At 37.7% G+C, this 26,452-nt stretch overlaps 4 protein-coding genes across 11 annotated transcripts in view; 2 read left to right on the top strand and 2 right to left on the bottom strand.

Annotated features, from left to right (window-relative positions):
- Window positions 1-8,238: 8,238 nt before the first annotated feature.
- Window positions 8,239-10,616, top strand: crim (QVR superfamily protein crim). Its single transcript, XM_067792392.1, has 3 exons — window positions 8,239-8,424; window positions 9,424-9,564; window positions 9,626-10,616. The coding sequence occupies exons 1-3, from the start codon at window positions 8,367-8,369 to the stop codon at window positions 9,940-9,942; spliced, it is 516 nt and encodes a 171-aa protein (XP_067648493.1). The 5' UTR covers window positions 8,239-8,366; the 3' UTR covers window positions 9,943-10,616.
- On the bottom strand, window positions 10,140-11,438 carry mtTFB1 (mitochondrial transcription factor B1). The gene has a single exon (XM_067792391.1). It carries the CDS (start codon window positions 11,436-11,438, stop codon window positions 10,437-10,439), a length of 1,002 nt encoding a protein of 333 aa, XP_067648492.1. The 3' UTR covers window positions 10,140-10,436.
- A 6-nt stretch (window positions 11,439-11,444) lies between these two features.
- Window positions 11,445-12,047, bottom strand: Ccdc56 (Coiled-coil domain containing 56). Its single transcript, XM_067792394.1, has 2 exons — window positions 11,539-12,047; window positions 11,445-11,474 (listed from the first exon to the last, which is right to left on the bottom strand). The coding sequence occupies exon 1, from the start codon at window positions 11,917-11,919 to the stop codon at window positions 11,647-11,649; it is 273 nt and encodes a 90-aa protein (XP_067648495.1). The 5' UTR covers window positions 11,920-12,047; the 3' UTR covers window positions 11,445-11,474; window positions 11,539-11,646.
- A 4,597-nt stretch (window positions 12,048-16,644) lies between these two features.
- LOC137252583 (F-box only protein 32) overlaps window positions 16,645-26,452 on the top strand; it is a 125,562-nt gene continuing 115,754 nt past the window's right edge. For 4 of the 8 annotated variants that reach the window (XM_067788547.1, XM_067788546.1, XM_067788543.1 and 1 more), the window contains exon 1: window positions 16,645-16,945. The gene's annotated coding sequence lies outside the window, so the exon portion shown is untranslated. Of the gene's footprint in view, window positions 16,988-26,452 lie in introns of all 8 variants that reach the window. The other 4 variants (XM_067788548.1, XM_067788544.1, XM_067788540.1 and 1 more) reach the window with 2 other exon arrangements.

Genomic DNA, 26,452 nt, shown 5'->3' with positions numbered 1-26,452 from the left:
GGGTCATTTCGTGGCTTTTTCTGGATAATTTCGTTATCATTTTGGGATCCTATCAGGTTATCAGCTCATAAAGTTCTTTTTTTTACTCAATTACAAAAATAAAATGCATTAGACAGAAAAAAAATGTTAAACAGATAACTTTATAAGCAGGCTAACGTGAATAGCCCACATATTTCATTTTCTCCTTGCGGACGGGGCCGCGGGTAAAGGCTAGTATATTATAAATGGCAAAGTTTGGATGTGAAGATGTTTGGATGTTTGGATGTTTGGATGTTTGTCCAGACGTTTGTCTTTGTGACTCAATAACGCAAGAACGGCTGGACCGATTTGGATGAAATTTTGCACACATATAGCCAATAGTCTAGAAGGATCTACTAGCTATATATTTTTCAAAAGGGGCGTGGTCCCCGCCCCCTAGGAACAGTTATAATTTAATTATTATATTTTTTCGTTTTTGCGACTGAATAACGCCAGAATGGCTACACGGATTTTGATGAAATTTGGGACACAGACAGTAGTCTACTAGCGAAATTTTTTCGAATATGGAAAGAGGGGTGGCGGTCCCACCACCCTTTCGAGCAATTACTTTTTAATAATTTTTACACATTATAACTTCACGTATACTGGCCTTCACCAATATCACAGACTCAAGGGGTCAAATAAGTCGAGGGATTACAAAGTAAGCAGTGACACCCTCCGCCCGCCCCCTTTATCTCCCCCTCTGGTGTAAAATCTATAAATTGTTATAACTCAATATAAATTTTCTCCTAAATCAATAGTTTTTGGTATCTGGTACATACAGAACGAGATCTAGACAATTTTGGAGGAACGATCAGTGGTCCTCTCCTCTACTCCCGCCATCCGCCCTCCATCAATTGTTTTTATTAGCACGCTTTTATTAGCTTTACCTGTATGTTTCTATGTAACCTTTTATTCGCTCCAATGCGCCTGCTGCCTTATTAACATGGTTTTATAATTATCTTCACCTTATTTGTAATCCCGTAAGGGTCATATCGAGACCCTTATGGGATCATTTCTGGATGGTTTTCGGGATCGGTCCGGGATTACGCCGGGGTAATTTCGGGACTTTTTCGGGACTATTTCGGGATCATTTTGGGACCCTTCCGGGATCATTTCTGTATAGTTTTCGGGATCCGTCCGGGATCCCGTCGGGGTTATTTTGGGACATTTTCGGGACTATTCCGGAATCATTTCGAGACTATTTCGCGATCATTTGGGGACCTTTCCGGCATCATTTCTGTATGATTTTCGGGATCCGTCCGGGATCCCGTCGGGGTACTTTCGGGATCATTTGCGTACCTTCGAGAGATAAGTTCTTGATGGTTGCCGGGATCATTACGGGACTTTTTCGGGGTTATTTTGGGTCCCTTTAGGCATCATTTCTGGATGGTCTTCGGGATTCGTCCGGCATCCCGTCGGGGTCATTTCGGGACGTTCTCGCGACTAATACGGGACCATTGGGGGACCCTTTTGGCATAATTTCTGGATGGTTTTCGGGATCCGTCCGAGATCTCGTCGGGGTAATTTGGGGACTTTGTCGGGATCATTTGGGGGCTCTTCCGGCATCATTTCTTGATGGTTTTCGGGATCCGTCCGGGATCTCGTCGGGGTCATTTGGGGACTTTTTCGGGGTCATTTGGGGGCTCTTCCGGCATCATTTCTGGATGGTTTTCGGGATCCCGTCGGGGTCATTTCGGGACTTTTCGCGACTAATACGGGATCATTTGGGAACCCTTTCGGCATCATTTCTGGATGGTTTTCGGGATCCGTCCCGGATCTCGTCGGTGTCATTTGGGGACTTTTTCGGGATCATTTGGGGGCTCTTACGGCATCATTTCTGGATGGTTTTCGGGATCCGTCCGGGATCTCGTCGCGGTCATTTGGGGACTTTTTCGGGATCATTTGGGGGCTCTTCCGGCATCATTTCTGGATGGTTTTCGGGATCCGTCCGGGATCCCGTCGGGGTCATTTCGGGACTTTTTCACGACTAATACGGGATCAATTGGGAACCCTTTCGGTATCATTTCTGGATGGTTTTCGGGATCCGTCCGGGATCCCATCACGGTCATTTCGGGACTATTAGGGGATCATTTGAGGACCTTCCGGAATCATTTCTGGATAGTTTTCGGGATCCTTTCGGGGTCCCGTCAGGGTTATTTCGAGACTTTTTCGGGATCATTTAAGGATGGCTTTCAGGATTCGTCCGGGAACCCGACAGGGTAATTTCTGGACTTTTCCGAGACTATTTCGGTATCATTTTGCGACCTTCCCAAAGATCATTTCTGGATGGATTTCGGGATCTGTCCGGGATGCCGTCAGGGTCATTTTGGGACTATTAGGTGATCATTTGAGGACCTTTCCGGCATCACTTCTGGATGGTTTTCGGTATCTTTTCAGGATCCCGTCGGAATAATTGCGGGACTTTTTCGGGATCATTTGGGGTCCCTTCCGGCATCATTTCTGGATGGTTCTTGGGATTCGTCCGGCATCCCGTCGGGGTCATTTCGGGACTTTTTCTCGACTAATACGGGATCATTTGCGGGCCCTTTCGTTATCATTTCTGGATAGTTGTCGGGATACGTTCGGGATCCCGTCAGGGTCTTTTCGGAACTATTAGGAGACCATTTGAGGACCTTTCTGGCATCATTTCTGGATAGTTTTCGGGATCCTTTCGGGATCCCGTCAGGGTCATTTCGGGACTTTTCCGGGATCATTTAAGGATGGCTTTCAGGATTCGTCCGGGATCCCGTCAGGGTAATTTCTGGACTTTTCTGAGACTATTTCGGGATCATTTTGGGACCTTCCCAAGATCATTTCTGGATGGATTTCGGGATCAGTCCGGGATGCCATCAGGATCATTTTGGGACTATTAGGTGATCATTTGTGGACCTTTCCGGCATCACTTCCGGATGGTTTTCGGTATCCGTTCAGAATCCCGTCGGAATCATTACGGGACTTTTTCGGGATCATTTGGGGTCCCTCCCAAGGTCATTTCTGGATGGATTTCGGGATCTGTCCGGGATCCCGTCAGGGTCATTTAGGGATGCTTTCGAGATCCCTCAGGGTCATTTCAGGACTTCTTCGGGACTATATCGGGATCATTTCTGGATGGTTTACGGGATCCGTCCAGGATCCCTTAAGGGTCATTTCGGGACTATTAGGTGATCATTTGAGGACCTTTCCGGCATCACTTCTGGATTATTTTCGGTATCCGTTCGGGATCCCGTCGGAATCATTGCGGTACTTTTTCGGAATCATTTGGGATCCCTTCCGGCATCATTTCTGGAACGTTTTCGGGATTTGTCCGGGATCCCGTCGGGGTTATTTCGGGACCTTTTCGGGGCTATTACGGGATCATTTGGGGATCCTCTAGGGGTCGTTTGGTGACTTTTTCTGTATTATTTCGGGATCATTTGGGGACCCTTCCGGCATAATTTCTTGATGGTTTGCCGGATCCATCAGGGTCATTTCGGGACCATTTTGGGATCGTTTAGGGACCCTTCCGAGATCATTTCTGGATCCGTCCGGGATGCCGTAGGAGCCATTTCGGCATTTTTTGTTACTTTTCCGGGATAGTTTTTGGACCCTCCCGGAATCATTTCTGGATCTGTGCGGGATCCCATCTGGGTCATTTCCGCACTATTTCGGGATCATTTTGGGATCCTTCCGGAATCATTTCTGTATGGTTTTCGCGATCCGTCGTGGATCCCCTCGGAGCCATTTCGGAACTTTTTCTGGAGTATGTCGGGGTCATTTGGGGACTTTTTCGGGATCATTTGGGGTACTTACCGTCATCATTTCTGGATGGTTTTCGGTATCCGTCCGGGATCTCGTCGGGGTAATTTGGGAACCTTTTCGGGATCATTTGGGGGCTCTTCCGGCATCATTTCTGGATGGTTTTCGGGATCCGTCCGGGATCCCGTCGGGGTAATTTCGGGACTATTAGGGGACCATTTGGGGATCTTTCCGGCATCATTTCTGGATAATTTTCGGGATCCGTCCGGGATGCCGACGAGGTCATTTCGGGACTATTTCGGGATCATTTGGGATACCTACCGGCATCATTTCTGGATGGTTTTTGGGATTCGTCCGGGATCCCGTCGGGGTCATTTCGGGACTTTTTCTCGACTAATACGGGATCATTTGCGGACCCTTTCGGCATCATTTCTGGATAGTTGTCGGGATCCGTTCGGGATCCCATCACGGTCATTTCGGGACTATTAGGGGATCATTTGAGGACCTTCCGGAATCATTTCTGGATAGTTTTCGGAATCCTTTCGGGATCCCGTCAGGGTCATTTCGGGACTTTTCCGGGATCATTTAAGGATGGCTTTCAGGATTCGTCCGGGAACCCGTCAGGGTAATTTCTGGACTTTTCCGAGACTATTTCGGGATCATTTTGGGACCTTCCCAAGATCATTTCTGGATGGATTTCGGGATCTGTCCGGGATGCCGTCAGGGTCATTTTGGGACTATTATGTGATCATTTGAGGGCCTTTCCGGCATCACTTCTGGATGGTTTTCGGTATCCGTTCAGGATCCCGTCGGAATAATTGCGTGACTTTTTCGGAATCATTTGGGGTCCCTTCCGGCATCATTTCTGGATGGTTTTTGGGATTCGTCCGGCATCCCGTCGGGGTCATTTCAGGACTTTTTCTCGACTAATACGGGATCATTTGCGGGCCCTTTCGGTATCATTTCTGGATAGTTGTCGGGATCCGTTCTGGATCCCGTCAGGGTCTTTTTGGAACTATTAGGAGATCATTTGAGGACCTTTCCGGCATCATTTCTGGATAGTTTTCGGGATACTTTCGGGTCCCATCAGGGTCATTTCGGGACTTTTTCGGCATCATTTAAGATTGGTTTTCAGGATTCGTTCGGGATCCTGTCAGGGTAATTTCTCGACTTTTCCGAGACTATTTCGGGATCATTTTGGGCCCTCCCAAGATCATTTCTGTATGGTTTTCGCGATCCATCGTGGATCCCCTCGGAGCCATTTCGGAACTTTCTCTGGAGTATGTCGGGATAATTTAGGGACCCTTCCTGGATATATTCGGAATGGGTTTTGAGATCCGCCCTGGAGCCCGTCAGGGTCATTTCGGAACCTTTTCGGGATCATTTTGGAACACCTTCATTGATTATTTCTGTGTGGTTCTCTGGATACGTCTGGAATCGTGTCGTTGTCATTTTGGGTTTTTTTGGGACTTTTTCGGGAACTTTTGGAGACCCTTCCGGGGCATTTCTGGATGGTTTTCGGGATCCGTCCGCTATAGCGTGGGGGTCATTTCGTAGCTTTTTCTGGACAATTTCGGGATCATTTGTGATCCTATCAGGTTATCAGCTCATTTAGTGCTTTTTTTTACTCAATTTCAAAAATAAAATGCATTAGACAGAAAACAAAATTTTAAACAGATAACTTGATAAGCAGGCTAATGCGAAGAGCCCATATATTTAAATTTCTCCTTGCGGACGGGGCCGCGGGTAAAGGCTAGTTTATCTATATATGTAATACCACGAACAGTATTCCTTCCAAGATTCCAAGGGCTTTTGATTTCGCCCTGCAGAACTTTTTTATTTTCTTCTACTTAAAATGGTAGGTGTCACATCCATTTTTCATATTTGGTATAGAAATATGGCATTTTTTTAATTTTTCGTAATTTTCGATATCGAAAAAGTGGGCGTGGTCATAGTCGGATTTCGGCCATTTTTTAAAACAAGAAAAAGTGAGTTCACAGATAAGTACGTGAAGTAAAGCGTTAAATACACGACACGAACATTTCCACGAACATTCCGCAATCTTGTTCGCATTAGTTCTCTTTCAGACAGCGATGAATACGGACAACAATTGTGCTGCAGCAATATTGCTTTTTACTTGCCACAATGATGGCAAAGATTTATACATTTCAATAAATTCACTCAGAAATTTTTTATTGTCCATTTTACTTTTCGCGCACGTCTGTTCCGTTCAGAAATTACTACGATTATGAGCTATTTCGCCATACACGCACGAACAGTTCGCGCAAATGTTCGCCAAAAATTAAAATATTTTGATTTTTGGCGAACATTTGCGCGAACTGGCAAACACCACCATACATGACAGAAAAGGTCGCAGAAACATGACATAACGGGAAGCATAGACGGTCGACTGTGTATAAAAACTGGGCGTGGCTTCAACCGATTTCGCCCATTTTCACAGAAAACAGTTACCGTCATAAAATCTATGCCCCTACCGAATTTCACCAGGATTGGTAAATTTTTGTTCGACTTATGGCATTAAAAGTATTCTAGACGAATTAAATGAAAAAGAGCGGAGCCACGCCCTTTTTGAAATTTTGTATTTTTGTATTTTGTTACACCATATCATTACTGGGGTTGAATGTTGACATAATTTACTTATATACTGTAAAGATAATAAATTTTTTGTTAAAATTTGACTTTAAAAAAATTTTCTTTTTAAAAGTGGGCGTGTTCGTCACCCGATTTTGCTAATTTTTATTTAGCACACATACAGTAATAGGAGTAACGTGCCTGCCAAATTTCATCATGATATCTTAAACGACTGCCAAATAACAGCTTGCAAAACTTTTCAATTACCTTCTTTTAAAATTGGGCGATGCCACGCCCATTGTCCAAACTTTTACTGATTTTCTATTCTGCGTAATAAGATCAACTCACCTAGCAAGTTTTAGCGCTTTATCCGTCTTTGGTAATGAATTATCGGACTTTTTCGGTTTTTCGAAATTTTCGATATCGAAAAAGTGGGCGTGGTTGTAGTCCGATTTCGTTCATTTTAAATAGCGATCTGAAATGAGCGCCCAGGAACCTAAATACCAATTTTCATCAAGTAACTCAACATTTACTCAAGTTATCGTGTTTACGGACGGACGGGCATGGCTAAATGAATTTCTTTTTTCGCCCAGATCATTTTGATATATAGAAGTCTATATCTATCTCGATTAGTTTATGTCGTTACGGATTACCGTTATGCGAACAAAGTTAATATACTCTGTGAGCTCTGCTCAGCTGAGTATAAAAATTTAGTAATTCAAATCGCTATGTCGAAATGTCAATAACATATGTATATATAGAGATTCTTCAATGATAAGAGCCTTTACCAATTCAGAGCATTGTTTTTACTGCAGTGACAAGTTTTGCCAATAGCAAGCTGAAAGCAGAGATGATAAATATAATATGAGCCGTCACTCGTTATTTTGTGGCGAGTAACTCGCTGGAAAGCAAAAATTGATGCCGAATGTTTTCTATGAGGGACATTTTTGAATTGTCTCCCATTTATCCATGCGGCGTGGGCACTTTTTGCAAACGTGATTTTTGGAAAGAGAATTAAATAATTAATTAAATACAGTCAGAAAAATAAACAAAAATACCCCATGAAAATGTATAGAAGACATTTATAAACATCTCGCCCAAAAAAAAGTAGCGTCTACCTCTCAGTCAACATCGAGTAAATGCCTAGAAAATAACGAGTGACGGCTCTTATTATATTTATCCTCTTTGCTGAAAGGACGTAAAATTATATTCACCTCATATATTTCAATAGTTTCCATTAAAAGGTACGAAATGAAAAAGTCGCAAATGCCTTATTTAAAGCTTATATTGAGAGGGTTTTTAAAAAAAATTGATTTTCACATTTAATTTTTTTCTTTTGTTTTTAAAATTCTTATGGCTACAACAACAATCAATTACGTAACATGAGGGTTAAGGGGTCAGAATATACCCGCGGTAGGTATGCCTGTCGTAAGAGGCGACTAAAATACCAGATTCAAGGGGCTGTGTAGCGCAACGCTTTCAGGTTGCCAGCGCAATATATAGCTTCTCCAAACCCAATTGTCAACCTCACCTATCTGCGGCGAATCCTGTTTCACTAACAGACGAGGCTCTAGCGACCCCAAGCTCATCACGGAAATTGGGGGTGGGGAGGAAGGGATGTCCTGAAGGTTTAATGTGTCCATATAAATCGTTCCCGAGATGGTAGGGCTAGCACCTTGATGGTGCTGTGTTACCGGATCTGTATCCGGCAAAGGACCATCACATCGATAACAGTCCCCAAAGCCTTCGGGGAGAAACCTTATCGCTACAACAACAACTACAACGTAACATGCTATCTACCCAAGAGTGTTGTCATGGAAATGTGAACAGTGCACAACAGTTCTGTTGGTTTACGAAAAAGTTGTCTGGTAGCACTGTGAGTTAGTAAATGACATTTGAAATTGTAAAAATTCTATTGGGCGTTGTTAAATTGCTTCACTCATTTGTTTACTACTATATCGCAGAATAGTTGCTTTATTTATGTTTTTTATTTATTTGCATTATACTTACACGATAAAATGATGGGAAAATTAATTTATACTATATTAATTGTTGCAACATTAGCTGTTCGGGAAGGTAAGCAGGAATACATAAAGCTACTGACAGTAAGATTAGAATGAGCAACTTGTGACGTATACATTTATGAATGAGTATAGAATAAGAACATTTAGTTGGTAAGAAATCATAATAGAATTGTTAAGATGTCTACAAACTCGCAACCAATTACAACTGAATCGTGCTTTTCACTTTTATTTCAATCGAGTTCAAAAAAAAAAAAAAATTGAATGGATGTTGGAAGAACTCGTTGATGTTGTTGTTGTTGTAGCGATTAGGTTACTCCCCGAAGGCTTTGGGGAGTGTTATCGATGTGATGGTCCTTTGTCGGATACAGATCCGATACGCTCCGGTAACAGCACCATTAAGGTGCTGGCCCGACCATCTCGGGAACGATTTATATGGCCACATTAAACCTTCAGGCCATCCCTCCCTCCCCACCCGCAAGTTCCATGAGGAGCTTGGGGTCGCCAGAGCCTCGTCTGTTAGTGAAACGGGATTCGCCGCTCGAAGGTGAGGTTGACAATTGGGTTGGAGAATCTATATATTGCGCTACACAACCCCTTGAATCCCAAGAACTCGTTGATGATCACTGCTGGTGAATGAGGCGCTCATGCTGGCATACAGAGCAGCCGTGTTTACGATGAGACGGAACTCATCAAACTACAATTGCTGGTATCGACATTCGACAATCCGCTACACTTATTAACTATGATTACATGGTTCATAGTTAACTTCCGTAATTTCTATGCCATCGATATCATCTACTGATAGTTCAAGAATACTTGAGACTTCAAAAATTTGAACCAAAGCGACGTTTGTATTAGACAAATTTGTTTCGTGCGAGTATACACATCTTGATTTCTCTTTCAGCGGTGGTAGAAAGAACTTAGGATTATTCTCGTTCATCACCAGCCCCGTTTTTGTCACAATATCCAGATTAAAGAAAAAAGAGTTTCTATCACTCGTTCACAGCTTTGGTTAAGTTTTTTATTTTTTTTTGTATTCTCAACAAAATAGGCTCAGCGATTTGGTGTTATCGATGCACATCATCCACACCAGGATGTGGCGAAAAATTCAATTGGCGTGGAATCGGGTTTCTGGGCGAGCAATGTCCGGAGACCAACGACATTTGTGTAAAATTAATTGAGAAACGTGGTGGTACGTACAAAAGCTGCAAAAAATTTGTTTATTAGAATAATAAATTACCGATCAATTTCAGCACAAGAAGCTATAACACGTGATTGCTTGAGTTCATTGAGCTTTCGTACAGATATACCTGCTGATAAGTATGAAGGCTGCCGTCTCGCTGCAAAAGATGTACGTCTGGCGAACTATGTCAATCACACAATTAAAGAGCATGATGTAAAACGCGATTATTTCAACGATGTAACGTTTTGTTTCTGCTTTCTTGATCATCGTTGTAACGGTGTTGATGGTATTTCCCGAATTAGTTCAATAGCAATGGTTGGAGGTGTAAGTGCTGTACTCTTGTTAGCAAGAAGACTAATATTAGGATTCGAAATTTGTGTTCACTAGTGAATACGATTAACAGATGAAAAGTTTTCACAAGTGCCTTAGCTAATAACTATATGGCAGTAATTTTAAGTCAAATCAAGCTAGCTGACACAATTCTTAGCTGTTATTAATCATTTAAAATATATGTTATGACGAAATCTCGAATCTCTTGATTAAAGTTTCTAAATACGCGATAAAAGGTTCCGTCCAAGTGCAAATTTTACATTTTATACATATTGAATTATACATACATCTATGTAATAAGAATCAATTGTACATAAAGTTAGTCGACTTCCGATAATTCCTTTACAAATCCTTATTAAGTTACGATGTACATATAGAACTACGTGCAGTCCAATTAAAAAGATTCAATAAAGACATTTTTTTTAATCAAAAGAATATATTAAACATATAATATATATAAGAGAACAAACAAAGGTGAGCGAACGTAAAACTTTGCTACATTCAGTTAGCTGTTCAAAATCCAATAAGCTAAAATTCAAATAAACTGTTTCTTAATCTATGTTGTCATTCAGAGGTTTTTTCCTTGCTCTATAATCATAATCTGCCACTTCGGGATATTTTTCTATGAAACCTGCATACACCGTAATCAAACGTAAACATTCATCAACAGATAGCTCGAATGGTCTTACTGTTGGATCAACATCGGCCAACTCAAAAAGTGCATCAGTCATTTCATCACGATTCTCTGGTGGCAACAAGTTACTATAACCACGCCTACAATATTTCTGACGCATATTAAATATGCAACGCATTACACGTTCAACCAATTCGAATGGCAAATCTGTTTTCGGATGCTTAAGTGGTACCAGCTTAACTACGCCCACATCAACATCAGGCTTGGGCACAAATGCTTTGCCAGGTATGATAAATTTTAGAAAAGGTTGTGTCCATATTTGCGACATTATTGACAAGCGACAACGTTGAGCGTCTCCAATTTCTGCACAAATGCGTTCAGCAACCTCTTTTTGAAAAGTCAAAGTCATAGAGGTGTTATGATTTTGAAAAGCACCACGTCCCAAGGACAAATCATTTAACCAATTTATAAGTAGACGTGTAGATATTGAAAACGGCAGATTACCAATTAAGTGCAAACGATTTTCTGACATAGGCACATGCTTTGCTATATCGAAACGTAAAATATCTGCTGTATATATTTCGACTTCCGTATTTAGAGGACCGGCGCATTCCTTCAACAACTCCAGTGTTGGCATAAAACGTTCATCCTTTTCAACGAGAATTAGCCGGGCGGGTTTTCTTCGTAAAATTGAACGTGTTATGCCACCTGGCCCAGGGCCAACCTCCAGTACGGTATCCTTGGTGTCTATACGTCCCGCGCTTTTTACAATTTTATCAGTTAAACGTTCGTCCATAATGAAATTTTGGCTCATATGTTTAAGAGCTTGTAATTTATAAAGTTTGACAAGATCTCTGATGCTTGGCATGGGCGGCAATCGTACGCCGCCGGTGAGTACTCGTACAGCAGCATGTGGCATTTTCAATGCAAATAATATCTAAACAAATACAAATGTCTATAAAAAAGAAAGTATAAAGTAAAAAATCATTGTGAACAATGTAAAAAAGGTTCAAACTTGCCTCACGCGATTTCAAGAAAAATTGTAATTACACAACAATATTGTTGCCCTCCGAATGGTTTGTAGATGCTTTAAAATTAAATTTAACTTTATGAAACATATAATTTGTTTATTCCTTTGATACTTTTTTAGGTTCTTCGAAATTATCTAGAAAATCTTCTTGATGTACTGATAGCATTGAGTAAACATAGATTCCAAGTACGGATGCGCCCAGTATACCGGCCGTAATAAGGTTATTTCTTCGTGTGCGCTGCAACTTTTCGACACGTATAAAGTTCTTTTCTTCGATGATTTTCATAAACTCGAGTTGCACTCTATCCAATTTCGGTGCCTTACCATCGACCTTTATTTTGGGTAATTGGCTATCAGAAGGTGCTGACATAATATTTCTTTGCACGAAAATACCTTTATTTCAAATTAAATATGCAAGCGAAATAGTTTTTTACAGATTAAAAAATTGTTGATCATTGACGCAATTCATAAGTTACGTTCCATTGACATTGTAAACTTTACCAAGTAGCGCAACTAACAGCTGATCGCTCAAAATTTGCACACACACACAAACATCACTAATGGCCATATTACGGAAATCTTAGGGAAATTGAAGTTAAATTTTTAAACAGACATAAAATGTTATAATTTTAGAATATATAGCATCTAAGACACCTTAATTGCAGTAATTGAAAGAAAATCTTTGCTTATACTCAAGTATTTAATTATTTTTTCGAAATTTATCTTTAATATTGATACAATGATTGATCCAATGCAACTCTGGTCTTCCTACTGTTCTTCATTCCACTCCATTCGAGTGCCTATTTTCACGACCTGCGAGTGCCTTCCACTCTATTCGCAACATAACCTCGAATTAAGCTGCCAAACTATATAGTAAACAATGCCATTGAGACTTGAGCGAGATATGGATAGAAATTTAACATGCAAATCATTGTTTACTATATAGTTTGGCAGCTTAAGTAGAGGTTATGTTGCGAATAGAGTGGAAGGCAGTGGACTAGGCAGTCGAATGTCATATAATGAAGGAATGGTGTTCGGAGATTTTTCAAAGTTAAAAAAAAAAAATGATAAAGGCTTTAATATAAATAAAACTATTGTTTTAATAACAACAAAAACGCCATATATATTCTGTAAACATAAATTTGTAAGGATTATCTCACTTTAAAATTTGAATTAAATAATCTAAAGTTTTGTTTTGAAATTGAGTCGAGAACTGTGCGTGTGAATGTGCGAATTTTCACCGATCAGCTGTTAGTTGCGCTACTTGGTAAAATTTACAATGATGCAAATGCAACAACGTTGTGATCCTGATATTTATCTGGTTCAATTTCTGATCCGTATAGCAGTTCTGTTCGTTTCGGTTTCTGTAGTAGATTTTTTGATAGCTAACCACTTTTGAGTTGGTAGCACTCATGGCTCAACTATATGGTTGGTTCATCTCTACAGCAACAACATACATTTGTTCACATTGCCAAAATCAGAGTGTTGCTGTTAGACGAATGGAATGGAATGAAAACATAAAACTTAGCAGCATTTGTATGTAGTAAGAAAATGTTGTAAAGTCATTGGTTTAATTTTAAGTTTGCCATCTTCTGACAATCCCTACTACAGTGATATGAAAAAAATGAAATCAGCTGGTGAGATGAGCCAACCATATAGTTGAGCCATTGTAGCACTGAACTAAATATGTGTACATTTGTGTATACATAAAAGAATTCGTCATATTTAAAAGCAAAAACACTGAAAGAGTAAACAACTTGAAGATGATGTAAGGAAAATAAATAGTTTGCTTACGTGCGAAACTATTTAAATGTTAATAATTCTATCAGTATCTTAAAATTTTGTGTACGTTTCTTCTTATTTTCAACAAAACAGATGTTTTATATTAGTGCTGCCAGTTCTCATAAAGTTGATCCAGATCGTTCCAATGAGATTTGAGCCAGAGCCAGAGCTCGATAAACCAATGGAACGGCCCTATAGTGTACCTATACAAGTGTGTCAACTAAGCGATAAACGTCAAAACTACAAACAGCCTCGCTGACCTGATGCAAATCTCAGGTCTAGAGTTGCATTTTTCGTACGTAAGAGTACTTCAAGCTGAGTTGCATTTAATAGTTTAATAAAACTTTTTAGTATTTACAGATGAAATAGTTGCATATATTTCCGCGGAAATAAGAATACTAGAAGATTTGTAGCCTGCAACAATGCGGAAACATACGTAAAGCAAAATTTATTCAAATTAAAGTCATTGTTTTTCGTACGGCGCTGTCAAAGCGTAGGCACGCAATCAAAGCATTTATGTAAATTTTTCGATACTTCGCCCGACAGATGAATTAATGAATGCAACACAGCCAAAGCGTCTATGTAAATCTGCCTTAATTTTTGTAGCTGTGAAAGTCTCCTGCAAATAAACGGTACTGTAAGTGCAAACAAATCAAACTCCTATATGACACTACTCGAGCTCACCGGGAAGTTACTATAAAATCGATTGCAAGATTCCCCTCGTTTTGCAAGGATTTTTAGTTATCTCACTTAACGCGCTACCTAGCGGAGTGTGCCAAGTTTCAAGTCTCTAGGCCACCGGGAAGTTAGTTAAAAATGGATTGAAAGATTCCCAAATCAAAATTAATTTTCTTAATATCTCGATCCATGCGCCATCTAGTGAAATTTTTTTGATCAAATATTGCATTCTCACCGGGTTCTGACTCACGGCCCAAATTCCAAGTCTCTAGCTCACCGGGAAGTTACCTAAAAATCGATCGCTAAATTCCATGCGTTTTTTCGGGGATTTTCGTTTATCTCGACTCGTCTGCTACCTGACGGCATTCTGTTTTCCACGAATTGTAGTGCCATCGACTCGCAAACTGTGTGCTAAGTTTCAAGTCTCTAGATCATCGAGAAGTTAGTTAAACTTCGATCGCAAAATTTCCATTTTAAAATAAATTTTCTGTATATCTCGACCCGTCACCTATCGGATTTTTTTCACTTGCATTGTAATGTTCCCCAGATCTGAACTATGCTCTAAGTATCAAGTGCCTAGCTCAACGGGAACTTACCGAAAAATACTTTTCCGTGGGTCAAAAATTCGTATGGAAATGAGGGGACAAACATGAAAGCGACTTAATATAAAGGTATAATATAAAAACCCACGAAATACAAGAAAAATACAACGTACAACCAAACAAGACAACGTAGTTCATTAAAAAAAAAATAAGCCAGTTTGTATTTCGATAGGGTTTTTTGACATTAGGCCGTTTTTTCTGACAAATGAAAATTTTGTTTTTAGTTTCAAAATTTTGTGCATAAAAACACAACTAAATTCAAAGTGTAAATTGTGTGTGCAAATGAGTTTTCAATAAGTGCACATTTTTCAGTTTTTCATAGTTAAGGAATTGACCTCCAGATTTTTGTGTTACACAAATATAGTAAACTTGGGTACAGAAATTCAAATTAAAAAGTTTTTCACAATAATTAGAAAAACTCTACGTTTTCTCTGCTTTTAACACTTAAAGGAGTAACCCTCCGTAATAAATTAAACTTTTAATGAAAATGATCTAAAATTAAAATGCTGTGGAACAGGAGCAACACTTTTGTGACTACATAAACCCTGTTTCAATCTTTTACGTCTCTGCACAGAACCCTAATTGACCGTTTTCAACCGAAACAACAATGACAACCCAGATTTTCCCGTTATGCTCACTTAAGCGAGTCAACACACTTGTACTTGTACACTATGACGCATTTTTTTGACAACCATCTGATACAAAGGCAATAACGAAAGTGTGGTTAAAGGAACATACAGGGCTCCCGAAATATTTAAACAAAAAAAAAAAGTTGTGAAATAAGGCATCCAGTCCCGAAAATCTTTTGCAAGGGATTTTGGGATTTTAAAATGACTATCCCGGCAATCCGGAATTTTTTGGTATCATTCAGAGACTATTATCTCTGAATTATGGTACAAAAATAATTATGTTTCGTATACTAATATGAGTAGCTTACCGAAAAAAATTAGGCTCGTTTTTACAAAATATAAATAATTCGTGTTGTATACACACTACTTTATTTCATATAAATATTCTTATAGCACTCCACTTAGAGCTTTATTCGAGATTTAGGAATCTAAAAGGATTTAACGCTAAATCTTGCAAGTTTTATCATACAAAATTAAATCTTGAAAGCAGAAGATTTAAGTTAAATCTTCATTAAATCTTCAAACATTTGCTCAATCATTACAATATTTCTGGTATGGCAACCTAAATTCATATGTCATGTAATTTTTTCATAAAAAATATTTTAAGGTAGGAGCAGTTTTTAAATTCATGGATGACAGATGTTTTTTGAAGATTCTCAAGCTAAGATTTTTATTGCCAAACGTGATTAAAATAATTAATAAAAAATGTATCAAAATAGAACATTGAGATATATTTTTGCCTTACAGTAAATGCAAAAATGCTTGTGTTCAGTTCGAAAAAAATTTTTTTTTCGTGGCTGAAAAACTTCACAAAAATTGAAACTGTACATGCGGTCCCATGCAAATGCTGCTCAGCCATCAGCATAGCCCAAAGAATTACAACAAAGTGGATTCGCTGGCTAGGCCATCTCATGCGAATGAAAGATGATGCTCTGGCTAAGAAAGTATATGAATCGAAACCCGCCTATGGAAGCAGAGGAAGAGGGGACCCAGAATCCACTTAAGGGACCAGGTGGAAAACAACTTAAATTTCTGGCGCCAGTTAACCCAGCGTAGATGGAAAGTACTCTCACTTATGTACTCTATGGAATACTCACAAACAAAGCGAGAGTGGGATCACCTACTCCTCTCCTAGGACATCGCAATGTTAATTGGAGCACATTTTTTGTATGAATACAGATTAGTTTTGGAATACTCCTATACTCCCAAAAGAGTATTCCTTACATTATTTATGGGTACTCGCGTTTTTTGAAGGGTAGTAGTTCTTACAGGGGTTTCATAATACGACTCCAAAATCCCGCAATTTCTCTGTACACACATTTTCATTGAGTCAACTGGCAACGCTCAAATTAAAGCCAATTGCACTTTATTTTTGTAGTTCGACAAATTTCCAAATACGAGGCTCCCCATTTTTCCACTACACAAAAAAAAAAAAAAACAAAACTTAATGGAGCCAATACTTGATGCATTGAATTTTCCTGTTCGTTGCGTTCAGTTCACTTTTGTGGCTCGGCTCGTGTAAAACATAAATTGCTGATCAATAAAGCGTAGTAAAGAAAGAAATTCCAAACATATACATATTCAAGTGCTGAAAATAAGTGAAAAAAAGTAAAAAAGCATTTATTGCTAAAACGCAATTGTTGCTTACTGCAATACTGCCATATCACTAGATAACATTTACAAATTAAGCTAAAACAAAATACAGGTGAAAATTAGCAAGTAAATATTGATATATTTTATTACCTGGGTATGTAACTTTTTCACCAGAGCATACGGAAGGGAATTAAATGGGAAACCTACATATTTCAAGCAAGAAAGTGCATTCAAACTAGATGAATGGTTTACATTCAGTCGTTTTTATTAAGACATTTTTGATATGGAATGCAGAAAAGTAACGTGTAAATTTTCGATGTTTCAAAATTTCGCAAATTTTACTAATTTTATATATATAGGTACAAATATGTGCGTGTAATCCATTACATATATACATATGCATGAGTGGGTACTAAAGATGTAACGAACCTTCGCTACCGATTGTTGTTGAAGTCTGATTTCGAGGTCTAAGCGAAAACGAGTTGGATTTTATATAAGGTGCCACGATTTTCAAACGTTTGTTGATTTGTAGGGGTAGAGGGTGTCCTAAAAATGGAATCCGTAGCTTTAGGAAACTCTTAGTTTATGAAATATACGCTTTTAAATTTCCAAATTTAGTAACATTGCATCGATAGCGGTATCAAAAGACGCGTATTTTTGTCAAGATTCAGAATCCGAAAGCAGAAACTATATTTTTTATCTCGTTTAAAAGTTATTCGCGGAAAACACTTCGGTACTATTGTTGCTTTTTCCGTTGTTGCAATTAAATAAACGAAAACATATGAACGTGGCGAATAGTGTTACCAGCTCCTCAACAATATCTTGTTTAACTTGGTAGAACATTTAATACTAGGTACAAACACACGCCATATTGGCAATTTATACCATTTGGGCAATTTATTACGCAATTTATCATATAATAAATTGTAATAACAAATTGCCAATTTAAAAAAAATTGCGTAATAAATTGTTTCAAACTGTAAATACAACCTTGTAAAGTGTGGTTATTGAGTAGATTTAAACGTCAGCTGCGCATGGCTCAACTATATGGTTGGCTCATCTCATCAGCTGATATTATTTTTTTCATTTCACTGGAGTAGGAATTGTCAAAAGAGGATGGCAAACTCAAAATGAAACCAAAACATTGAACACATTATCTTACAACACACACAAATTTTAAAGTTTTATTTTTTCATTCCATTCCATTCACCTAATTCCAACACGCACATTTTGACATTCTGAACACAGGTATGTTGTTGCTGTAGAGATGAGCCAACCGGCCATCAAATTACTATTGTGTAAGCTAAATTGAGTTGTATGAACACCACTCAATTTGAATTGATATTGCCTCAATTTATTTTTCTGTTTGAACATAGCATAAGGTGGTGGCACGTCGACATTAATGCAAAAATCCCTTGCAGTTCAACCATATAAATTTAAGACTTAGTTTACAAATAACGAGATTATCTTTTAATAACTAGTTTTTTCATATAAGATGTTCAGTACTTGCTAGTTATGAAACAATTACTGTGTTGTCTCTAGATGGAATCTCGAAATTAAAGAGATTAGTGCATGGCCGAGACACACGTTAAGCTAATCATTTATCAAAAAATTTCCACCGTTTCCGTTGAAAAACTTCGAAATATTATCGATAAAAAAATTATCAAGATAAACTGTATCTCGTTTTTAACCGAATCGAAAAGCTTTCGTTAACGTTAAAAACGTTAACAAAAACGTGATACTTTATGTTCGAATTGTGCTGGCAATGCTATAGCCATGGTGAATCCGTAAGGTGGTAACAGCGAGCGGGCATACACACACAAACTCCATGTAATTTGTTTGTGTAATTCGTTGGTGGTAATGTCAAAAATACTCTGAGAAATGTTCGTACTGTCAAAATTCATGAGAAAAGTTGCAATCAGCTTGGCTAATGCTTTCACCTTTAATGACTCCGCCATCAATCAGCTTTGCCAGCATAGTTTGAAATTAATAATCAACATAAACGATTTGATTTCGTTTTGATATGGCAGAAAACGAAACAAAATCATTTTGTTAATTTGACGTTCTTAACGTTAATAAACGAAACGGCTTTGTTTCGTTTATTAACGTTAATTATCGTAACGAAATGATATCGGTTCGTTGGTTAAGCATGCCTGGTACAAACACACACCAAATTGTCAATTTATACCATTTGGGCAATTTATTACGCAATTTATCATATAATAAATTGTAACACATTTATTTATTTTTAAATTGTAATAAAATGCCAATTTAAATAAAATTGCGTAATAAATTGTTTCAAACTGCAAATGCAACCTTGTAAAGTGTGTTTATTGAGTAGATTTAAGCGTCAGTTTTAAGCATGGCCCAACCATATGGTTGGCTCATTTCATCAGCTGTTTTATTTTTTTTTCATATCACTGGAGTAGGAATTGCCAAAAGAAGAAGAATAAAACCAAAACATTGAACACATTTTCTTACAACACAAAAAAATTTCAAAGTTTTATGTTTTCATTCCATTCCATTCGCCTAATACCAACATGCACATTTTGACAGTCTGAACAAAGGTATATTGTTGCTGTAGAGATAAGCCAACCAGCTACCAAAATACTATTTTGTAAGCTAAATTGAACACCACTCAATTTAAATCGAAATCGCTTCAATTTATTTTTCTGTTTAAACATAGTATTTATTATGCATTCCAATAACATCGCCACAATTACGCAAGATGTTGCGTTTATAAACATAAAGCAACTTCAGACTTGGCAATTGAAGTTTATTTCGCCTTACCCGTTCACATACAAAATTTCGCAAAGCACTGTTATGAGCATTCTCACTATATAAGAAAAATATTTGCTAGCATCTTTTGTCTGTTGTTGTAGCAATGCTCGCCCCACCTAATAGCCGCGACCGATCACAAATTGTCATCAATATCTTCTAACGGGAGTCCAAGGAAACTTGCCGTTTCAACAGGGGTGGACCATAAGGAAAGGGGTGTTGGAGGCGTTGGTTCCACATTACAATTGAAGAGATGGTTGGTATCATGTGGGGACACATTGCAAGCGGGGCATACATTTTGTATGTCGGGGTTGATTCTGGATAGGTAAGAGTTTAACCTGTTACAGTATCCAGAACGAAGTTTAGCAAGAGTGACACGCGTTTCCCTGGGGAGTATGCGTTCCTCTTCCGCGTGTTTTGGATAATTTTCGTTAAGTACTGGATTCACCGGCATAAAGGTCCGACGCCTGTTTATTTTGTTACGGCTCGGAACAATTGCGTGCTCACCAAAATGTAGATCCTGATCAAACGTCACACCCAGGATTTTGGGGTGTAGGACAGTCGGTAGCGTAGTGCCATCGACGTGGATGTTCAAAATGGTCGACATTTGGGACGTCCATGTTGTAAATAAGGTCGCGGAAGATTTAGTCGGTGATAATGCCAGGTTTCGCGAGGCGAAAAAACTGGAGAGATCAGGGAGGTAGCCGTTTATTTTATTGCATAGCGCATCATCTTTGGGCCTGGGCATGTGGCCATTATTGTGCAGTCATCGGCGTAGGAAACGATTGTGACTCCTTCCGGTGGTGAAGGTAGCTTAGATATGTAGAAATTAAACAAAAGTGGGGATAGGACACCACCCTGTGGCACCCTTTGTTTAATTCTCCTTGGTTTTGATGTTTCGTTTCTAAATTGCACCGATGCCTGCCGACCACCCAGATAATTTGCGGTCCACCTTTTAAGACATGGGGAAGGGTAGACCCTTCCAGGTCTTGCAGTAACGAGCCATGGTTGACCGTATCAAAAGCTTTTGATAGGTCTAGCGCTACGAGTACTGTTCTATGGTGGGGGTATTGATTTAAACCGCAATTTATCTGGGTGCTAATGGCATTTAGCGCGGTGGTAGTGCTATGGAGTTTTCTGAAGCCATGTTGATGAGGGGCTAGCTGCAAATTTGCTTGGAAATAAGGGAGCAAAATGGTGAAATGTTGGCCTTTTAACGCCAACCATTTTTCCGGTGTGGGATATACTCACGCTTGCTCGTGGGTATGCAGCCCACTGTGCACACACAAACACTTCTTTCTTTTTCCTTAGTTCCAAATTAATTAGACTTGGTTTAGTTTTCTGTTCACAGTTTATTTAATAAATTTCTTTTTTGATTATTGAAATCTGTACACTTTCAGTTTTACTTATGGTAAACCCTAATTAAATTTATTCTTTTGCTGTTCTTAGACTTTTATTCTTTTTTTGTTCACCACATGTCTTCTATTTCGTTTACAGATATCGTACATACACTTTGGTTTTAACCTTTCCTTTGGGTCTCAACTTTACTTTGGGTTTTTCTTTGGTTTGGGTTTGGTCACGACCGGTCACTTCAAATGTCTAACCATTGTGAATGATGACAAAGTTTGATCTCTTATCTGTCAACTGCCTGACAGGCTGTTCAATATGGATACTTTTCAGCGTTTTGACAGGCTGTTCAATAGGGCGGTGCCTATATTCAGCGGGTGATAGAAAGAGATACAGAATGAGACAGCGATAGTCAAATACGAATCAGGTGATCCAATCACTTTGGAATTTTGACGTTTATGCAGAAGAGATCACACTTTGTCATCATTCACAATGTGTCTAACAACAAATAGACTCGGGTTCGTTTTTCACCAACGCTCAGCGGCCATCGCTGAATGCAATTGGCACTGCTGAGTGCAATTGCCATTGCTGTTCAGCAACAGCTGATGGCGATGCCACTTGCACGCAGGGGTACGTTTTGTTGCGTAAAGGCGGGTAACGCAGTGCGGTTATACAAACCCTCCTTAGAAAAAGAAGAATCTGACAAGTTGATCAGATTTGTCATATTCTTCTTGTTCTCATGACTTTCAAATTGTTTTGGTTGAATGAATGTATGATATTAGGGTGTTCCTCCCCTTTTTTCTCATTCGTTCAATCAGAACAATTTTTTCCTTTCCTATATGAAATTTTGTTAATATTAATTTAATTACGTACATGTAATTTGTTTTCTAATTTCTATTGCACTAAATTAATGTATTATATATATAATTATTACAAATAGTGTGTGCATATTAACATTTGGTTTTATTTACATGCAAATTGAAATTTATGTTTTCGTATATTAATATAAATTTTAATTTGATAATTCATGCTTCAATAACAGAGTAACGAAAATTTAAAATTAGTTACAAGCTAGTTTGTAAATTTGTATGAGAAAAAATTATCAGTTTACCTTATTGATTCGGTTTTTGTGAACGGTTTTTTCCTTTTTATTTACTTCATCAAAAACCGTGACATTAACTCCATCAATTTTTGTGACTATATATGGTCCTTGGTAAATGCTTTCATGTTTATTTCTAGGTTCTTTTTGTATTACTACCTTATCGTTTATATTAATAGCTAACAGACGCGCCCTCTTATCATAAAGATCCTTATTTTTAATTTTATGTTTATTAATTAAATCTTTTGCTAATTTATGCGTTTTTTATAGTCTATATTTTACTTCTTTTGCATAACTTTCAACATTGTAAATTGGATCGATTTGTTCCTTTTGAACTTCATTTGGTAAGGTAACATTTCTACAGAATACTAATTCGTATGGAGTAAATCCATTATCAAAAACTGTACTAGGAGTTGTATTATGCAAAAATGTAAAATATTTCAAATAAACGTCCCATTCGGGGAAGTTATCATTTAGAAAAGCTCGTAAATATTCATTAAACACCCGATGGTTTCTTTCAATTGTACCTAGGGTTTCATGATGGTAAGCTGTGGAAAAATTATGTTCGATTTTTAGGAGTTTAGATAATTCAGAGAAAATTTCATTTTTATGTTCGGTTCCTAAATCGGTTTTAATTGATTCCATTATGCCATAAATGAGGATGAAGCCTTCAAAAATGGCTGTTGCAACTGTTTTTGCTGTCTTATCAGGGATTGATATTGTAACTAGGTATTTGCTTATGTCGCACATAATGGTAACCGCGAACGTATTCCCATTATTCGACTCAGGCAAAGGTCCTATTGTATCTATAACTACGACATCGAAAGGTTTGCAGGGTGTTGGTGTTAGCACCAAATTTTCTTTGGTTTTTGGCTTGACTTTATTCAAAAGGCATTTTTTGCAATTTTTGACGTATGTGGCAATATCACGGGTCATACCTTTCCAATAATATTTTGTACGTATTTTTGCGTAAAGCTTTTTATTTCCGCAGTGACCTCCTGATATCGGGCCATTGTGGTAAATTTCCATTAATTTAAGTTTCTTGTCGTTGTCTGTAACTGTTTCGACAGGTTCTATTAATAGTATTTTTAAATTTTTTAAAATTGAATTTCCTGTACTTTTAAAATTTGAAATAGAAAAATATTTAAATAACTGATCATCTTTTTGCCATTCTGCTTTCTTAATGTTGTGTTTACCAGCTTCTTTTTCAAGCTTCAAAAGTAATTCATATAATTGCATTATTTTGTTAGTACACACAATATTAAGTAACTCGGGTTTTTTATGTTTTAAATGCGCATATATTTTTAGATTGATTTTATCATTATCGTTGTCATGATATATTTGGCTTTTTATCCTATGGATTTTCTTGGAAAAATTATATGAAAATTTGTCGAATTCCTGTAATTTAACATTTTCTTCGTTTATGTTTTCAACCGATTGTTGTAATTGTTCGTGACGTTTCGTCATAGACCTCGTCTGTACCGCTAAAATTTGATTATTGGAATTTTTAAGTTCTTGAATTGAAATTCGCAAAAATGCGTCTGCACCTACGTTAGATTTTCCTTTAATATATTCTATTGTAAAATTATATTCGGACAATTCCAAATGGATTCTGGAAAGTTTCGACGACGGATCTTTCATATTAAATAGATAAACTAGTGGACGATGGTCTGATTTAACTTTGGAGTGAGTGCCATAAATATATGCACGAAATTGCTTTATTGCAAAATATATTGCCAAAAGTTCTAATTCTATTATTGCTTTATTTTGTTCCGATTTGCTAAAGGATTTTGAAGCAAAACAAATTGGCAAGTCGTTACCATTATGATTTTGACTCAGTATCGCACCACAACCTAACTTTGAAGCATCAACCGTAATTAAAAATTCTTTGGTGAAATCTGGATATTGTAAAAGTTTTGGAGAAATAAGACTTTTTCTTAGTTTTTCGAAAGCTATCTCACATGCCGTATCCCAATTAAATTCAACCTTTTTTCTACTCAAATGATTCAATGGAGCTGCTAAAGAAGCGAAATTTGGAATGAATCTCCTATATTAATTTGCAAATGCCACGAATCTTCGGACAGCATCTTCATCGCGTGGCTTAGGATACCTTTTAATTGCTTTAATTTTTGAATCGTCTGGTAGCAAACCATTTGCTGAGCATTTATGCCCTAAGAAAGTTACTTCAGGCCTAAGAAAATTACATTTTTTTGGGTTAAGTCGCAAGTTGAACTTCCTACAGGTTTCGAAAACTTTTTTTAGATTATTGAGATGATGTGCTTCGCTACATCCAATTACTATTACATCGTCTACATACATAAAGGCTTGGTTGGGTGAAATACCAGAAAATGCAATTGAAATCATTCTTGAAAATGAATTTGGAGCTACGTTTAGACCAAATGGTAAAACCTTCTATCGAAAAGCTCCGCGGTCAGTACTAAAAGATGTTATGTCTCTTGAATCTTTGTGAAGTGGAATTTGGTGAAAACCCGAAAAAAGATCTAAAGTAGAAAAGAATTTCGCACGGCCAAGGTTATCCAAAATGTCGTCTACACGTGCCAAGGGAAATTTGTCGGCAATTAACTTTTTGTTTACAGCCCTAAAGTCAACGCACATTCTATACGATTTTTGGCCTTTTAGGTCTTTTTTCGGTACCAAAATCAAGGGACTGTTATAATTCGAACAACTATTTTCGATCAGATCGTTTTCCAATAATTTATTAACCTGTTTATTTATTTCTTCGCGTTGAGAATACGGTAGGCGATAATTTTTAATGTATACTGGAGTCGTATCGTTTAGTCTTAGTTTTTGTTCATAAAAATTGTTTATTGTCATTTCATCATTGTCAAGCGCAAAAATATCGGAATATTGTAAACATAAGTTAATAAGCTTATTTTCAGCATAATTAGGTATTTGTTTTTCTAAAATGCTTTTAAGTTCCTTAATACGACTATCTTGTTTTACTGGGTTATTGATTTTATAAACGTGATAATTAGAAAGTTTTTCTGTTTGGATGTTGCAGTTATTTACGTATTTTACGCTATTTGTGGTGTTTATTACTTTAATGATCGGATTACTAGTATCAACTATACATTTTGCTGAGAAAACACCGTCAGAAATCTCTTGAGAATCCACGAAAAGTGGTTCTGATTCTTTTTCCAAGGCGAAAATTCTATAAACTTCGCAACGAGGTGGAATAACAAATGTATCGTTTTCCATTCCGTGAAGGATGGGAAGTGCGATCTTTTCATTGCCTATCCAGAAGGAAATGCAATTTGTTGCATAGCTGATATCGCATTTATTTGTTTTTAGGAAATCCTTACCAAGTATTCCATCTGATGGAATGTTGAAATCATTGTCTACTACATGCAACGTATGTTTGATATAAAAATTTGAAAAGTGTAAGTTAGTTGTAAAAGTACCTAATGTAGAAACTGTATCTGTAGTTCCAGTAATATTAATTGTATCATTGTTATTAATTGACAGATTTTTATTAAGAGAAGAAATTTTAATTAACGAAATGTCGGCTTGTGTATCGACTAGAAATGTACAAAATTTGTTAGAACCAGTAATATTTATTTGTATAAAATCGGAATAATTTAAGTTAAGACAATAAACGTTTTGAGAAGAAAAATTGTGAGCTGAATCAGTTAGTAATTTGTCTCCTCCTCCCTCAGTGTTCGCTCCTGAGGGGCTTCCCTGTTTAAAGCCCGGACGCTTGCATTTCTAGCTCTATTATTGGAAATGTTAGAACCGCTATTATTGCTAGTACGACTATTGTTGCTATTATTATTACTATTAGGCTGATTCCGATTTCCGCCGGAACGGAAATTTTGCCTTTGATTGCCGCGATTGAAGTTGTTGCCGTAGTTACTGTTACTAAAAGATGGTCTATTTTGGCTATAATTGTTAAAGTTACGACTTTAATTTTGAAAATTTCGACCTCGGTAATTACTTTGAAAATTTCTAAAATTGTTATTGTTCCGAGCTCTAAATGCTAAAACTTGGCGTTCTTTTATTTCATTCGATTGCTCTACAATCAGTTTAGCTACTACGTCCTTGGAATCAGAAAAATTGGTTGAAGCGAGGATTGATTTGACTAAACTGGTTTTTGCGTTCAATCGGCAAACGTTAACTGTTTGCTCGATGGCCATTTCACGGGCTTTGGTCTGAGTAATCCCTTCGATAATGAGCGAACGCTCTAAAGCATCAGACAATTCCTCGACGCGTTTTGCAAAATCGGTGTAATTATTATTATTAACTTGCAAAGCTTCATTTTTTCCGGCCACAACTTTGGAGTTGTCGGGTTTTATACGGTTACGTAGTGCTATTTTTATACCGTTAACTGAAAGTACTTGAGTTGATATTGCTATCGAGCTTTACCATCGAGTTGGG

The sequence above is a fragment of the Eurosta solidaginis genome, chromosome 5 (genome assembly GCF_040869045.1).
Source record: "Eurosta solidaginis isolate ZX-2024a chromosome 5, ASM4086904v1, whole genome shotgun sequence".
Lineage (NCBI taxonomy): Eukaryota > Metazoa > Arthropoda > Insecta > Diptera > Tephritidae > Eurosta > Eurosta solidaginis.
This window is presented reverse-complemented; position numbering and strand designations above follow the sequence as displayed.

Bases quoted from the DNA above. Each gene is read 5' to 3' on its own strand.
- crim (XM_067792392.1), top strand. From the start codon at position 8,367: ATGATGGGAAAATTAATTTATACTATATTAATTGTTGCAACATTAGCT. The intron at 8,425-9,423 runs GTAAGCAGGAAT...TCAACAAAATAG, and splicing joins AACATTAGCTGTTCGGGAAG to GCTCAGCGATTTGGTGTTAT. The intron at 9,565-9,625 runs GTACGTACAAAA...GATCAATTTCAG, and splicing joins ATTAATTGAGAAACGTGGTG to CACAAGAAGCTATAACACGT.
- mtTFB1 (XM_067792391.1), bottom strand. From the start codon at position 11,438: ATGCCACATGCTGCTGTACGAGTACTCACCGGCGGCGTACGATTGCCG.
- Ccdc56 (XM_067792394.1), bottom strand. From the start codon at position 11,919: ATGTCAGCACCTTCTGATAGCCAATTACCCAAAATAAAGGTCGATGGT.